Raw genomic sequence first — 16,551 nt, forward strand, 5'->3', positions numbered from 1 at the left:
TAAGGACATTTTATGGTGGATCAGAGGAATTTGTGTCATATCTTTATTATTTAATGGAAAAACTGCGTCCAATTTGACATTTTGAAAATAAATTAGCGTAACAGCAATTTCGGATAAACTTGTTTTCGATAAGTTTTGGCACTAGGATGAGGTAATATTGAAATTGCTTTATTTTGCAGAACTGGAAAGGAAATTTTTTTCAGATCAAACAAGTGACATGATCAACAACAGGATGTTACTACTGGCAGAAACTACAAAGCAGATGACGACAGGAAGTGGTTGGGGGATGATGGCACAGATTATTTTTTAATGACTTATTGCATGAGCAAACTTATTCACATGTGAATTTTAATTGTGTTTCACATTTAATTGAGTGTGTGTGGGGGGGGGGGTGTTCCCATTAGTGGAAAATAATGGAAAACGTTTTTTGCACATTTGTAACGGAAACTCAGATACTGATGCTGAAAAGTTGACTTATTTTTAAGTGATTTTAATTGTGTTTTTTATATAATGGCAAAACTACAATTGCAAAATTGTGATTTTTTGATATTAGCAGAAAAAAGACGACATTTTGCACATATTTGTAATAAAAATGCAGCTGCTGATGCTGAAAAGTGGACTTGAATGAGTCAAAATGCAGAAGTTCGTGCAGAAAAACATTATTTTGTATAAACTAAAATAATTTGGTGTTTGCTTTTACAGCAACTGGAACAAGAAACTTATTTTTACACTTTTCCATGTTGGCCATCTTGCACTGTGATTCACTCTTTCAGAGTGAGGATAATGAGCTGCATCTGAGTGGGGTCAGGGGTCATCAAATACAAAACTGACTGAGCTAGATGAAACACCTGAGTGTTTTTAAGTCAGCCTTAGTTTTTATAAATCGACAGCTATCCAGACATAATGGGGAAACTTCAGTTCTCTGAAAACTTGACCTATTTACAGGATCTGTTTTTCCTTGGGGCTGCGATGTCCGGCGATGTGACTGATAAATGTTTTACCCAGGATGCCACTCTGTCAGGTGACACAGTTATTTGTTTCAGGTCAAGGAAAAATTTGCCGGTTTTGTCCCACTCTAATGCCCCAGTTTGGAAACATGCTCTGATTTATGCTTAATAGTAAGAAGCGATGGATTTATTTCCAGAGGGAACTGGCTGCTGTCCCTGGACATTTCCGAAACCTGATTGGTTTATATGTCACTTTATTATCCAGATTTTAAAGTATTACCTCCACTTTTGGGTTACAGTGACAAGACTATGTATTTTACTAAGTATGTAATGTGATAAATCATCACAAAATAGTGAATAAAAGTGAGCAGAAAGGGCAACAAGACTCATTAAAGTCTAAAAATAGAGCAATTTTGTTTACAGAGGCTTCATAATTCATTTAATTTAAGATTTCTATTGTGTGTGGTTCTTATTTCTGTTTTATTTATTGTTTTTTGTTGGGGTTTATTTTGAATATTTAGAATATCTTTCAGTTAAATTAAAGTTTATTGATCTTTAAGAGGGCAAAGTTGCATTATTATGCCATTGTCAATATTTAGCTTGAAAATAGTCAACATTATCATTTATCGCAATGTTGGGACAATTCATTATCATCCAAAATTCAATATTGTAACAGGTCTAGGTTCTACGACGACTTATTATTGTCATTACATTTTGTGAAGAAGGAAGTTGCGCTTGGTGTCTTCTTCAGAGGTTTTTGTGTTTCCTTCAGTGTTTCTTAGTGCAGTGCCCCCACAGGTGAGGAGGGGAACAGGTTTTTCAAAAGGTTTGGCTCATTTCATTCAGTGTGGTGTGAAAAAGAACTGCAGCAGCAGAAAATGTAACAAATGTTGCAATTTTAATCCTCAATCAAAGGAAATCTACCAGAATATGAGGTATAAGAATACCTTTAACCTCACTATGAATCCAGCTGCATTTGGAATAGATCTTCAAGAAACTATCTTTGTTGATTTTCTAAAATACTGGTTAAAGTTTCACTGAAAAGTTTCCATACAATCCTCACAGACTTGAAGTTTTCCCTTTTGAGATCAAGTGTAAAGTGACAATAGATTGGATTTGTTAGGGATTTCCTTTAAGCTAATAAAATAAATCTTAAATATCTACACTACATATTGTTATATAATTTATTTTGAGCAGTGAATTGTAGGCAAAAGCTGTCACATTTCCTGTCATGTCCTAGTTATACCTGCAGAATAATGAATGCAGAGGAGTCTCTAAGGCTTTAATGAAGGGATAGTGTTGGAGTAATGAGGCGGCCTTCGCTGACACAGCCTGAACTGTTGTGCTGAATGTCTTTTAGCAATTTCTTCTGAGTCAGTTTACTTCATCCAGGAACTGTGTGGCCATTTTGGAGATCCATTTTCCTGTAATTACTAGAAAAGTTGTATTGCACTTTACTGTAAGAAAAACAATACACGTATTTGAACAGATATAAATGGAAAAATAAATAAAATTCAAGTTGTTTTTACATTTTTATGCAGAATTAAGTACACAGTTGCAAAACCTTTATTTGCTTAAAGTTTATTTTAACCAATCCCGCTGTATTTTTGCACAAATTGTGAGTAAAAAAACAACTATTTATTGCTTCTTTGACTGTATAGCTGTGACTTAATGGTACAGCATTTAAACCCCCAACACACAAATATTGTTCTTGAAAAATATTACCATTTGAAATAGGTTTCTTCAGAATGCAACATACTTAAAAAAAAATAATAGTAATTTACATTACTAAACTGAACACAGTAGCTGCATTTAATCATATTTTTGAATTTACTGATATTTATTGACGCTTTCGTGGAACAAACAGTGAAGAAAATAGCAAAAATAACATTTTCAGTAATACTGTCAGTTTTGTTTTTTTATTTACCATCAAGAACTTCAATTTATCATGAATACGATAAATCCAAAATTTTATTCATAGGAAATTTTTTTATGATAAGTGAGAAATGGTACGATAAATGTCCACCTCTATGAAATCCCTGTATTTAGAAGGTTTATTTTTACCACAACTGTCTGCAAATTGTTGAAATCCACAAATACTTCAGATGCCCTAAAGCTAACATCCACGGTCCTCCTTGTCTCCAGTCTTGTGGGTTTAGCCAATCAGTTCGAAGGAAAGTGAATACTGCTCCTGGATTGGCTGCTTTGTAACGCCAGCCGATAAATAGTTCTTGTGACATCACACTTTTGGGAACTTTGTAGCTGACAGCCATCTTGGTAGGTGTTTGTAATTAACTGTCAAGGCAGTTGCTGTGGAGTTGCTATGACAACCATAAACGAGCCACAATCTTAGAACTAGCTCTCACTTCATTCCTATTCTAACTTATAAACAACTTAAGTACATTACAACTACTACCTGATCACAATTTTGGAGTACTCTACCCACTTCTGTGCAATACTAAGATAAATATCATTGATATTTACTGATATTTACTGCTGTACTAGTAAAATTAACTTAGCTAATGTAGTTTTTATCTGCTAGCTAACAAAGACAGCCTACATGTAAGTTACTACAAATACTTACTCTATCAGGAGCTTGTTATTCATACAAAGAGTTTATATGTCTTTTATAAATTTGTTTAAACACTGATTGTATGTATCAGATCGGAGGCAGCTTGATCACATCGTCTGACACGTCTTACTTCTCTGTCTCATATGGGTCAATCCTACAGAAGCCATTTTGTTGATATACATTTTTCTTGCATATTGGTCAAGAGTGTCAGTATACTTTATTTTTGTTGGTTTGGAAGCCATGGTTCATCTTTGCTTTGTGCTCCACTTGCCTACCACGATGGCGCTGATCCAGTTCAGACTTGTGGAAATCATGTACAGGGTGTCAAGTAGCATTGAGTCATGGTATTTCTACGTCCCAAGCTGCATTTTCTTTAGAATATTTTAAAAAATCAAAATTATTTTTGAATTTTCTCCAAATAATTTGGAGTTATCTTTGGATTCCTCATATGTGACAGCTCCTGTGAGATTCCACTTACTTTAATTTCAGTGTGTAAATATTAATTAGACACAACTAAATAGGAATTGTAATGAAACAGGGAACATCTTGTCCTTCTGCTGGTGAACAATAAACAGATTTGGATGTTTTTATCTCTTCTCCATCTCCAAAACCTCTCCAATCTCCCTCGGTGCCCATAATAGAGTATTCATTATTGTAGACAGCCCAGTAAATGTCATCTGGTCCAGCCGCGCCGCGCACGTCCATGCGTAACTGAATATAACTTATTCATTTTCATAAGTCATTGCCGGTTAATTATAAATGATGCCGGATGCTCTCCCAAGAAGGCCCTGCTGCATGCTGGGATATCTTCTCCCCAAGCTCGTCTGCTTCTGACGTGTTTCTGCGGGTTTTGCACAAGAACGTTAATGGACGTTTGCGTCGTTCTGATTGTGACTTTAACAACCTCTGCAGGGTCACAGACAGCAGATGCTGGATTGTTAATGCTCCCTCCGCTGTGTTTTTGTTTCTTGTTGGGTTATTTTTGCTTACAGTCATGACCTTGTATGTTTTTCTCACTTGTGCTAGCAGTCAGTTAATGGAGCTGTCTGCAGCCTGTCGGTCCCAAGAATCACAGACATGGAGACTCTGTAAAGTGAATGATGGATTATTTCGGATTAACTCGCTCAGGAACAGAAAGAAAAGTAATTCTATGGTGCAGAAAGCCTATGGGAGACCAATACAACAGAACAAGTGGAGACTTGATGATTTATAGGTTTGGTAAACTAAAAATCAGCTTTCATTTTCTGTCATAACTTTATTAGGATAACAGCTCGGTTAATTAGATTAAATTACAATTGTTCAAAGCATCAAGTAAATGTAATTAGTTACATTTGCTTGAGTTTCTTCTTTGAAAAAAAACTTTTAAGAGTATTTTTACTACACTGTTCTTTTTACTTTTACTTAAGTAATTTTATTATGAAGTATTCCTACTCTTACTTGAGTAAAATTTCTGGATTTTCTACCCACTGAATGAAAAACAAACATGTTTTAGCCAAAAATTCACCAGACACAGACACACATCTTCAGTTTTTGATAAAGTTTCATTAGTTTTTTTTATTGACAAAAACTGATTTGGAAAACTGTCTTTTGTCCGATTTTGTTATTTTTTGTTACTTGGTCTTTAAAATACCAAAATTTCCACTTAACTTTACATTTTGTTCTGTCCAACTGTGTAATTTTTAAATATTTAATAATTGATCATTTGATTAGTTATTCAGTACTTGAACAGACTGTTTACCAAATATTTTTTACTCTTGAATAATTTTTTGGATGGCTACTTTTTACTTTTACTTGAGTAAAAATTTGTTGAAGTAGTGCTACTCTTACTTGAGTACCGTTTTTGTGTTCTCTGCCCACCTCTTAACTAATTAACTTAACTGAATAACTAATAACGGCCATTTTGACCTCATGTGAGTGTTGTAGTTTGGCCGCCATCCAACAGAGGGCGCCGCTGTTCATCCTGAAGTGGAGCCGTTACAGAACCAAAATGGCGGCGGCGCCACTTCAGACGGGGAAAGAAAACGGTCCAATTAGAGTCCGGTGTGGGATGATAAATACGCTTTAAGCCAGGCATGTCCAAAGTCCGGCCCGGGGGCCAATCACGGCCCGCGGTCAGATTTCATACGGTCCGCAGCTTCGGTCTTATAATGTATTATTTATGGCCCGCCTGCACTGTGAAACAGAATAAATAAATCATAAAACTTGAAACTGTAATTCCTCCTTTCACCAAATGGTGGCAGCACCACTTTAATACTATCAGTCTCTTCCTCCGTGCAGCGAACCCCTCTCCACTCATTTCTGCCATGGCCACTGCAAAGAAAACAAGTTGACAGTGAGGGCCGCCGCTTTCAAGAGAGATGGGAATTATAATACTTCTTCACTGAAAATCAAGGCAATTGTGCTTGTCTAATTTGTGAGACGGTTGCCTTGTTTAAGGATTTCAACGTAAAGAGACACTACCAGACTAAACATGCTAACACATACAACAAGCTAACAGGAAGTGACCGTGCTGAAAAACTGAAGCAGCTCCAAGCTGGACTGGCATCACAACAGCGATTCTTCACGCGGGCCTGTGAGTCAAAAGAAAATACCACCAAAGAAGCTACGATGTTAATGTTAATAGCTAAACATGGCAAACCTTCTACTGAAGGTACATTTATCAAAGACTGTGTTATGAAAATGGTGGAGAACATTTTGCCCTGAGAAGAAGCAAGAATTTGAGAAAAATGTTTGCCTGGCAGTAACAGTGTGGCACTGAGAGTTGAGGACATGAAACTGAGTGTTTTGAACGGCAACATCTGTCACTATCAGCAGTGAAGAGCCAAAAGAACATTTATGCACCTGGATTTATGGCACTTATTTTTATTAAACTCTTGAGTAAGATTTGGTTATGAACCTGTAGATATTGTAAATGACGAGCAAAATTAACTTGTTTTAAGATTTAATAATAACAGACAACTTTGCATTACTTATAACTCCTGTTTAAAATGTTCTTGAGGCAAAGATATTTTTAAACTCATGTAAATTTAAGGTATTTCATACAGTTTGTTCAATGTTATCTGACTCTCCAGATATGAAAGAAAGGCAGAATTTGTGTTTTTAGAGTTGTTCTCATTTGCCTGAGTGGCTTATATTTGGTTATTTTGTCATTTGAAAAATAAAGATAATTGTGACAATGAAAATTGTTTTATAACAGTGTGTAAAATTTTGTAGTTAAAAAATGTCCGAACAAACTATTGGCCCCCGGGCATCTTCATTTGATCAAATCTGGCCCTCTTTGCAAAAAGTTTGGACACCCCTGCTTTAAGCGGTTCTGTTTAAACACCCGATAAACTGCTTAAGTTTTCACATTAATCGCGCTGAGTCAGCTGAGATGCTTCATGGCGGAGCAGTGTCAACATCTCAACAAAAAAATGACTGATTTGCTACGAAGGTGAGGATAAAGCGGTTGAGATAGCGCAGAGAAGTTAAAATTAATATTAATTCAAAATCAACCACAGATTGAACTTCTGCATGAAAATGTTTCTGTTAATGGGAAATATTTCACTTCTCATGAACATAAGAAAAGATTTTCCACCTTTTCTTCTATTCAACAACCTAAGAAGCTCCTATCTTATAAGTCTAACTTTTTAACGTGACGTGAGAAAACTAAACTTTTCTGTTTATTCAGTCAGTATTAAACACAAAATTCTATGTTTTTATTATTTATTTTCTTACTTCAGCATATTCTGAAAATGTAGCACTTCATGTTATGGAAAGATGGATGGCCAAATTCATACAGCAGGGCCGCTTCTCAAATAATTGTTAGTTGATCGATAAGAATTAAGATGACTCAACTTTCATCAATCGATAACTTGTATCCTTAATAACAGCTGATGCGGTAGGAAGTTGCCAGTTCTTGCATTGATTTTTTTTTCATTCTGTATAAACCACCTGGAATCTTACCAAAACAACACAGAATAACAACATCTGAATCATCTACACTAGCAGATCCTTTAAGGATTCAGTTTTGCAATGATTTTTAGCCTGTTTCTGTTTCAGATCCTTTTATGTTGTTTTCTTCGTGCCTCAGCCTCTGTAGATTCACTCTCTGAAAGAAGCTGTCGCTGCAGACATGCATTAACAGGCAGCTCTGAGAGAAAAATGCATTTGATGTTAGAGGGAAAGTTAAGGCACAATCATGCTCTGCTTTTTCTTCAGACCATTTTTTTCTTCAACAGCAGTTGGTAATCAGAGGTTTGGCCATTTGATTAATTTATTTTAAATATTTTTTTAAAGTTCCGGCTTCCTCCCACAGTCCAAAAACATGACTGTCAGGTTAATTGATCTCTCCAAATTCTCCCTAGGTGTGAGTGTGTGTGTGTGTGTGAGTGTGTGAGTGTGTGTGGGTGTGCGTGTGTGTGTGTGTGTGTGCATGCATGGCTGTTTGTCCTGTGTGTCTCTGTGTTGCCCTGTGACAGACTGGTGACCTGTCCAGGGTGACCCCGCCTCTCGCCCCGAACGTAGCTGGAGATGGACCAGCACCCCTCCTGATCCCACTAAGGGACAAGGGTGTTAGAAAATGGATGGACGGATATTTTTTAAAGCATCAATACAAGCTTTCACTGTGAATATACTTGTTATTATGTGTTTAACCAATTCTTATGGAATCAGCAAAATGCACAGACAGCAAGGAATGGATGGATGGATGGATAATCAGATGGATGGATGAACAAATTAAAGAATAAGTAGATTGATGAATAGATAGATGAAAGGATGAACGAATGGATGGATAACTGGATGAATGGATGGATAAATTAAAGGATAAGTAGGTTGATGGATGGGTGGATGGATAAGTAGATGGAAAGATGGATAAATTAATGGACTGATGGATGGTGGAGAGATGAATTAGTGGATGGATACACATGCAAACGTTTGGGTGGACAGATTTATAAATAGATAGATGAATGGATTTACAACATGGGAAAAATCTAAATATTTAATATTTCCATCCTGTTTTCTTCTTTTATTTTTATTCAGACGTGAAAAATACTTGAACCAGGAAACAGTAACAGCTAATATTGGGAATTAATTTGATTTGAAGAGTATTTTACCCCTTTATTTTATTATGTAACAAAATAAAATGTTTTACATCATTTCATCACATCAATAATACCCCAGCTGTAGTACATACAAGGAGAAACTCTCCTTCATTTTGATCTGGGATTTTCTGAATATTTCCTGGAATTAAAGATAACAAAAGTTTAAAATAACATTTAGCTTTTCGCATAGCTTTTATGTCTGACCCCCAAACAGTATCTTAAATATTTGAGTTTCTAATTTTCCATTTTCTCTGTTTTTTCCAGACAAATTCAACGCCTACGTCACCTTAAAGGTCCAGAATGTGAAGAGTACAACCATCACAGTCCGTGGAGATCGGCCATGCTGGGAGCAGGACTTCATGTTGTAAGTAAAATACTTTATATTTACAAAAGTATTGAAACCCCTTGAACCTTTCCGCTCTTTGTCACATTATAACCACAAACATCTGTGGTTTTCAATTGGATTTCATGTGACAGACCAACATGAAGGAGTGCAGAAATGGGAAACAGAAGACTTTTGTATTCAGCCATGAAAGAAAAACAGAGTTAAAATATAAAAGCCCATGAAATGCATAAAGTAGTTTTACAAGATCAAAGTGTCACAAAATAAAACAGTTATCAAATGAATAAACAATGAAATAAGTAAATATTGAAATAAAAAAATAAATCTTGCAATACATTTTTTTTATAAATCTTGAAATAAATCAATCAATCTTGAAAAAATTTTAAAAATATATATTTTAAAAATATTTTCTTTTGTTTTATTTTATGGGGACATTTATTTCATGTGACATATTTACAGACAAAGGTGTTTTTATCTTGAATTCAAAGTGTAAATATATTTTGTATAGTTTTGGTTTGAATATGTTTTTTTTTCATCAGGTTGGTCTGTGTTCTCCAATTAATGATTAATCGATTATTAAATTATTTGACGATTATTTAAAAAGAAACCAGTTAATCCAATTAGTCATTTCAGCCCTATTTAAAACCTAAATTCATTTATTTTAGTTTGGATCGTCATTTTGCTTTATTTTTCTGGCGTTTTTTTGCAAAGTGTTGTCACTAACGGCGTAGCGGTGGTAACGGCGTGTTCGCTGCCAAACCCCTGGGATGTATTAAGACAAATGCAGAGAGAAATTGGTGCCTCAGATGCTGTGGCAGCCTGCAGATGAATGCAGGCCAGGTAGCCATTGCAAGCTGACTTGTTATCTGGTCTTAATGGGCCTCTGTGGCATTGAAAGTGGTGCACAGCAGCGGCCTGTGGGACTCTGGTCTGGCCGGCTGACACGACCTCCTAAATGGGAATTTGGGCAGAAGGAGGTTGGATGGATGGAAAGTGAAATTACCTGCCAGATAAGTGGATGAGCCAGTTAGAAATCTAATGAATTGTCCAGCCCATCCTGATCCCAGAGGGAATAGAAGTAAAGATGCACCTGATTTAGAAATCTGCTGGGTTGTTTTTACGCTTCCTGTTCTGTTGTAAGTGGTGGTGTTTGAATCAATGTGTGAGGAGAAAATCAGCAATTTATGTGTGGAAGTATTGTCTGATGGACAAAACATCCTCGTTGGGTGGTTTGAATGGCATCCCATAATTTGTTTTTTTAACTCATCCTGCATCTTTTTGGCACATTTGGCAGCTGTGCAGAGGAATACTGATGGCAAAATGAAGTTTTGTGGTCTCTCGACGAGCAAAATGGTGCATCTGAAGAGTAGAAAAATCCAGATTTAATTTGGAAAATCTCATGATAAGTACCAGTAATGATTGTGCCACAGCTACTAGCAGACCGGCTGCTAATTTTTCTCCAAGCCCGTTGTGCCAACAGGACTACAATATGACACAGAGAGCGGTTCGTCTGCTCTTCTGCTCACAGATTTTATTTTTTCAGTGTTTAGAGTACAGAAGACGATTAGGGCCACTGGGGGGAGAAAAAAATAAATTCTTTAATCATACAATTCTGACTTTATTCTCAGAATCATGACATTAATTGACTGAGATCAAAAGTCGGAATTCTACGATGAAAGTCCAAATTCTGAGAAAAAAGTTGGAATTATATAAGAATTATGCTAAAATAATTTTTTCTGATAAAAGTCAGGATTCTACTATTAAAGTCAAAATTGTGCAAAAATGGTCACAATTCTACAATTAGTCAGAATTCTAAGAAAATAGAATTTTATGAAAGAAGTCAGAATTCTTGTTTTTTCTTATGTTTTAATATTATTTAAAAAAGTAAATGATTGATAACACTTATTTTAAAGGGATACTGTGGGAAAGCACCAGTGATTTTCTTTGAAAAATATCAAACCTTATAGGTTTTTTCACTGGATAAATAAACATACTAAAATTAAAGGTTTGTCAAAAAAATTCCTGAAGAGATTATACTGCTGCAATCAAAGTATCTTAAACATTTTACACATGTGAAGCATGGATGCCCATAATAGCGGAGGACGCTGTGTATCCAGTGCAGACCAAAACAATTCAGACTTTATTAGATAATCTATCGCTCTATATGCTGAAATAATGGAAGATGCACCACTTAATAACTCAAGTCATGATAAAATGTAATTAAACCCCAAAAATGTTTAGTGACTTTTTATCTGAGGAACATTTCTGAACTGCTTTGTCAACAAAGATTATTTTCTTATCATCAGTTATTTAAAATTATGAATATAAAATGATGTTAACATTGGACATGGTTAGCATCTTGTTGTGGGCTACAATGACATTAACATATGTGTATTGCAAAAAAAAAAAAGGGTTAGCGCTGATGTTTATGAGTAATTCTTTAAATCATACTAAAAACAACTAATTTTAAGTTTCAGGTTTATAACTGACTTAAAGGAATTAGATTAAATTCAATGACGCTGCAGACTGAATTAGATCTTCCTCCACAGAGCCGCATGATGACGACCAAATCATTTCTCAATCTAGCTGCTGCCTGCAGTGTAGTTCAGTACGTCAGGCAGCAGTTCATTCATTTTAAAGCTGTTATCAGTTCTGTGTTTTTATTTCTGCAGCGAACTGCTTCAGTGATTCTCCTGGCAGCAGGAGGTGATGCTAAACAGCTTTAAAAATAACCTGATGAATGTACACAGCTACAGATTACAGTTAAATAGATTTTTCTATGCAGATCATTTAGATGACATGCTAGGCTAATGTTAGCATTTTTACTTTGCATTGATATGACTGATTGATTGGTTATCAATGAGTCAAAATCTTACAAAGTATTTTTGGTCTAGTTTTGGTTCAAATATTTTTGTACACATGATATAAAACAAACTAACTTACAGGTAACTTTTCAGCAAGATATATAATAAGTAAATAATTCCTTAATATTGGTGAAAAAGTTCTAGTTCTATTGACATATTTTTTCACTTATAACACGGGAAAAATGTCTGGTTAAAAGTGAAATAATGGTACTTGTACCTTTTATCAATATTAAGGAATTATTGGCTCTAGTTAACAAGCTCTCATGTCTTGCTGAAAAGTTACTTATAAGCTAATTTTGTCTCATTTCAAGCATGCTAAGAAATTTGCACTACAAATAGACCAAAAGTACTTCGTAAGATTTTGTGTCTAAGATCACAGATGTATGCGTTTTATTTTAGTTGAACAACAACTAAGGATATATTCAGCTGTTTGGGGAGAAGCTCTTCTGATTATTGATCGGTTTGTCTGTTGTTTCGGGTCATCGCCTACTCTTTCCTTCAATTAAGGTCTGCTCAAGTATCAACAAATTGTGACCTTTGTCCTTCTGCCTGCATCAGCCTGTATTAAGTGTTTGAGGAGTGACTTTATCAAATTACAACAACAGGAGAGATTAACGTCTGTCTGTTGGAAACCTTTTCCTCCTCCTCCTGTCCTTCTTCATTCTGCTTCTCTCTGATTTTGATCTGCAAGGTTTCTTTCATCGGGATGTTTAAATAAGACGAAATAGTTGGGTGCTATGTAATGTATTTTATGAATCCAATTCATGGTGTATCGTCATGTTGTTTGCATTCAAAGTTTTAATTGGAATTTATTGAGTAGAAGATGGGGAAAATGCAGCTGACTTTACTAGAAGTGGTCATTTGAACGGAAAACCATGATGTATTAATTCTATAAAACGAAAGGATTAGAATTATGCCAAAAAAAAAAACATTTTGAGATTGTCAGAAGTTTTCTTGAAAAAACTTTGAAATTTCTGAGTTGAACATTTGCTAACAGAAATTTTGAGAATAAATTTAGAACTTAATTTTTTTTTTTTTTTGTAAATTTCAGTTTGAAATGTCAAAAATGTCCAACTTTACATTTCCATTTATTGAACATTTCTGAGATTAATCTAAAAATGTCTGAGTTTTTGGCAGAAATCTATAAGACCAGGCCTGTCACAATAACAAATTTTGCTGGACGATATGTTGTCAATATATCGACTGGGACAATAAGTGATTATATTGTGTCAATTAACATATTGATAATAACACAAGTTTGCTCTCTCAACAACCAAAAAACATTAACTTCGTAAAGAACAGCAAACACTGAAAGTATTAAATAAAACAGAAACAACTGCATTGCACACAAAACCATAAATAAAATGAAATGATCAATCTCATTTTAACTGTTAAGCATCTTCCAGGAAATGGGTAAAACAGGCTATTTTATTGATAAATTTACATGTGGGCATTAAAAACCCATCTCATACATAAATCTAACTCCACTCTGTCAACTTAAAGAGGACTATCGACTTCAGCTTTAGTTTGTGTGAATGCACAACCGCTTGGAGGAATGAAAATCATTTTGTTGTAGATATTGATTTAATTAAGAATATCGATGGGGTCAGTTAACACGGTGACGCAGGGTTGGGTATTGTGAGTATGGACTCTAAGGTTTAAACAGACATAAGTGCTGAAATATTGATGTTCATGTCAAAATCAAACCAACTCAACAAGACTGATAACATAAAAAAGAACATTGCCATTTTCTCGTTCCTGATCCTGAAACCGTGTGTGTTTGTTCAAAGCTTTCCCAGCATGTTTGAATCTGTATTTCACCGCCGACTTCACAGATCTCCCGTCTGTCGACTCTCAATCTCAGCTCAAACACACACAGCGTCCTTCTGGGTGTTTAAAAATGCACTGATTCTGACTGTTTTCACCAGAGACACAACTCAGGCACGTCATTCATAGACACCAGAGATGTTTTTAATCATAAAACTGCATAATCCCATAGATTAAACTGAGCCACCAATAAAATCTGTATTCTTTCTTTCCATTTCCCTCCCTTTAACCCAGCAGACGCAGACTGTCATCTTATGTAATATAAGATTAAAGTAGCTCACCTTGGCCAAAATGTCATTTTTAACTGCTAATAAATCATATTTTTGACTAATTTAAGATTCAGATTTAGCTGAGAAATTGTAAAATTAAAGGTACAACATGTCCCTTTTATATAGTAATGTTTTTTAAAATAATTATTAAAACTATGATGAAACTTTAAACTGCTGCTGCGCAAGTTACTCGACATGCATAATATGCCATTACCAGTATATTACTTGAAAATGGTCTCAAAAAACATTATTTTTCATTGCAGTAATTATTGGAACAATTTATCGTCATCCAAAATTCAATATCATTCCGAGTTTTTTTTCTAAAAAAATTCTGAGATTAATCAGCAAAATTCTTATTGTGACTTAAGCCCTGTTTAGTCCGCTTTAATCAAACTCCAGTTTGTTTGTTTATGGATGTGTGAATGCGTAATCAAACGCTGACGTGAACCAAAAAAGCAAACTCTGGTCCGTCTACAAACCTCTGTCTCGGTTCAGTTGTTGTGAACTGTGGTCAGATTTGGATGAATATGTGAACACCAAGCGGACCGGAGACCGCTCCAGAAGCAGGAAGTGAACCATAACCCAAGGCATTCTGGGTAAATACAACCAAGTCTAGCGCTTGTGGCAGAAATGGCTTGTGATATTTTTCCCTAAGACAAGAGAAATCCTACAAAAGCTAAAATCTGACGCTACTCCATTTTTGCTAACATTTTATGAAAAAAGAAGTTATGGTCTGTTTTCTTTAGAGGTGTCCAGGTCGTTTCAAGTTTTTGAATTAGTTTGACTGAATATGAAATCGAACCGCAGCAGCTGAAAATGTAAAACAATATTGCAACTTTGGTCTCCAAATGAACAGAGTCATCAGATATTTTATGACTTTTGTCCCCCATAAGGCCAGAAAATGTCCTTAATTGGCAACTTAAACAAGTATATGCACAACTTAGCTTCTCCCACCCACTGTCTCTCCATCATCTGAGCTGCTGAGAGTCATCGGAGATGATTGACAGGCAAACTGAGGCGACATGAATGTGAATGAGGATATGAATATGAATATGCAGATGAGCAGGGGACACAGTTGGCTTCTGTCTCTCTTTAGAGAAAATGACAGCTGTCATTTTGGCACTTATTGTTTGAACCTCGTGACCTTAAGGGGGAAGAAGATTGGTGCCGGACTGAAAAATAAAAATAAATCCCATCTTAAACCAGATGTATGCTTTCTTTTGATTGGTTGTGATTTTAACATGAGCTTAACTACATTTAGGTGTTATTGAAAACGGTCCTTTCATGTGTTTATATATAAAATTCATATATGAAGGAGAATTAACTTGCAGGTTAAAAGCAATTTGTCCTGTTTTGTGTTATGTTGGGTTACTGACGGGGCAAAAAGCGCTGCAAACATATTAATGATGCAAACTCCAAAACACAATAAATAAGTGCTACAGAAAAACGATGCAAATAACAAAAATGTTAAGTATGAAACGCTAATACCAAAAAACAAAAGTCCTCCACACCACTAGGGGGAGTCGACTAGCAAATCTGTGAGATCAGACCCTTAATAAGGACAGGATGTCCAAAAGGAAGTTGGAGGAAGACGGAATTTATGTTTTATACTTTTTTTTTTGTTTTACACATTTTAGAACAGCATATGTATGTAGTTGATATTACCTGCTCCATACTCCCCCTAGTGTTCTGGAGGACTTTCGTTTTGTGCAGAGAGTTTGCAGTTACGGTTGTTTTTGCAACATTTTTCCTTTGCTCTTTTTTTATTTGGAGCGTTTTTCTTGTTTTCAGTGTTTTACTGATTCTTTTATTTTTTTTTCTTTTTGTGTGTTTTGGGGTTCCTGTTTATTCATGTGTTTGCAGCAGGTTTTGACGTTTGTGGCACGTTAACACCTGTCGACCATTAAGGTTATTGAGGTGTTCATGCAGACGAACACCTTAATAAATATTTTTACTGCTTGATTATTTTAAGAAAAGCAAAACATATATTTGATGACGTATTCCTCAGCACTTTGCCTTAGGGGCCTTTAAAAGCATCTGATCTGGTGAAGTTGGAATATAATGGTGAAACAGTTCGGCAACATAAAACAGAGCTAAATTATTAATGCAATTCAAAACAAATCTAAAATCACTTACTACAATGCACAAGTACTACTGGTAGGTTGCTTATATCGTGTTTGTAGTGATAAAAGGGTCAGCTTGACTCCTTTAAATGAGTTTATTGTTGTTGTGACCATGTGTAAAGAGTGTTTGCTGTATTTTATTGATGTTGTTTTGTGTTTGCTCATTTCCACAGCGAGATCAGCAATCTGGACTCGGGTCTGGTGGTGGAGCTGTGGAACAAAGGGTTGATCTGGGACACTATGATCGGTACAGCACTGATACCGCTGGACACCATCCATCAGTCTGATGAGGTAGCGATTTATTCAGTCAGCTATTAACCGATTATTCTGACAACTAATCGATTAATCGAATAAACGAAATGACACATTCTCCCATTTTTTCCATTCAAATAAATTAGATTTTATTTACACAACATTCCTTTAGTGATTGCCTGATCATTTTTAATGAAGAATGCATCTTGAAGTAAATATTTCTTACATAAACATGTTAAATTTCAGCCCTTTCTGCTTGATTTAATATTTTGC

The 16,551-nt window shown here is 35.4% G+C and overlaps 1 protein-coding gene across 1 annotated transcript in view; it reads left to right on the top strand.

Annotated features, from left to right (window-relative positions):
* Nucleotides 1-16,551, top strand: part of LOC102228331 (protein unc-13 homolog B-like) — a 148,554-nt gene that overhangs the window by 17,161 nt on the left and 114,842 nt on the right. The window contains exons 3-4 of the mRNA XM_023343565.1: nucleotides 8,865-8,964; nucleotides 16,200-16,317. Of these exons, the coding sequence (XP_023199333.1) occupies nucleotides 8,865-8,964; nucleotides 16,200-16,317 (218 nt within the window). The remainder of the gene's footprint in view (nucleotides 1-8,864; nucleotides 8,965-16,199; nucleotides 16,318-16,551) is intronic.

This window comes from Xiphophorus maculatus, chromosome 12 (assembly GCF_002775205.1).
Source record: "Xiphophorus maculatus strain JP 163 A chromosome 12, X_maculatus-5.0-male, whole genome shotgun sequence".
NCBI lineage: Eukaryota > Metazoa > Chordata > Actinopteri > Cyprinodontiformes > Poeciliidae > Xiphophorus > Xiphophorus maculatus.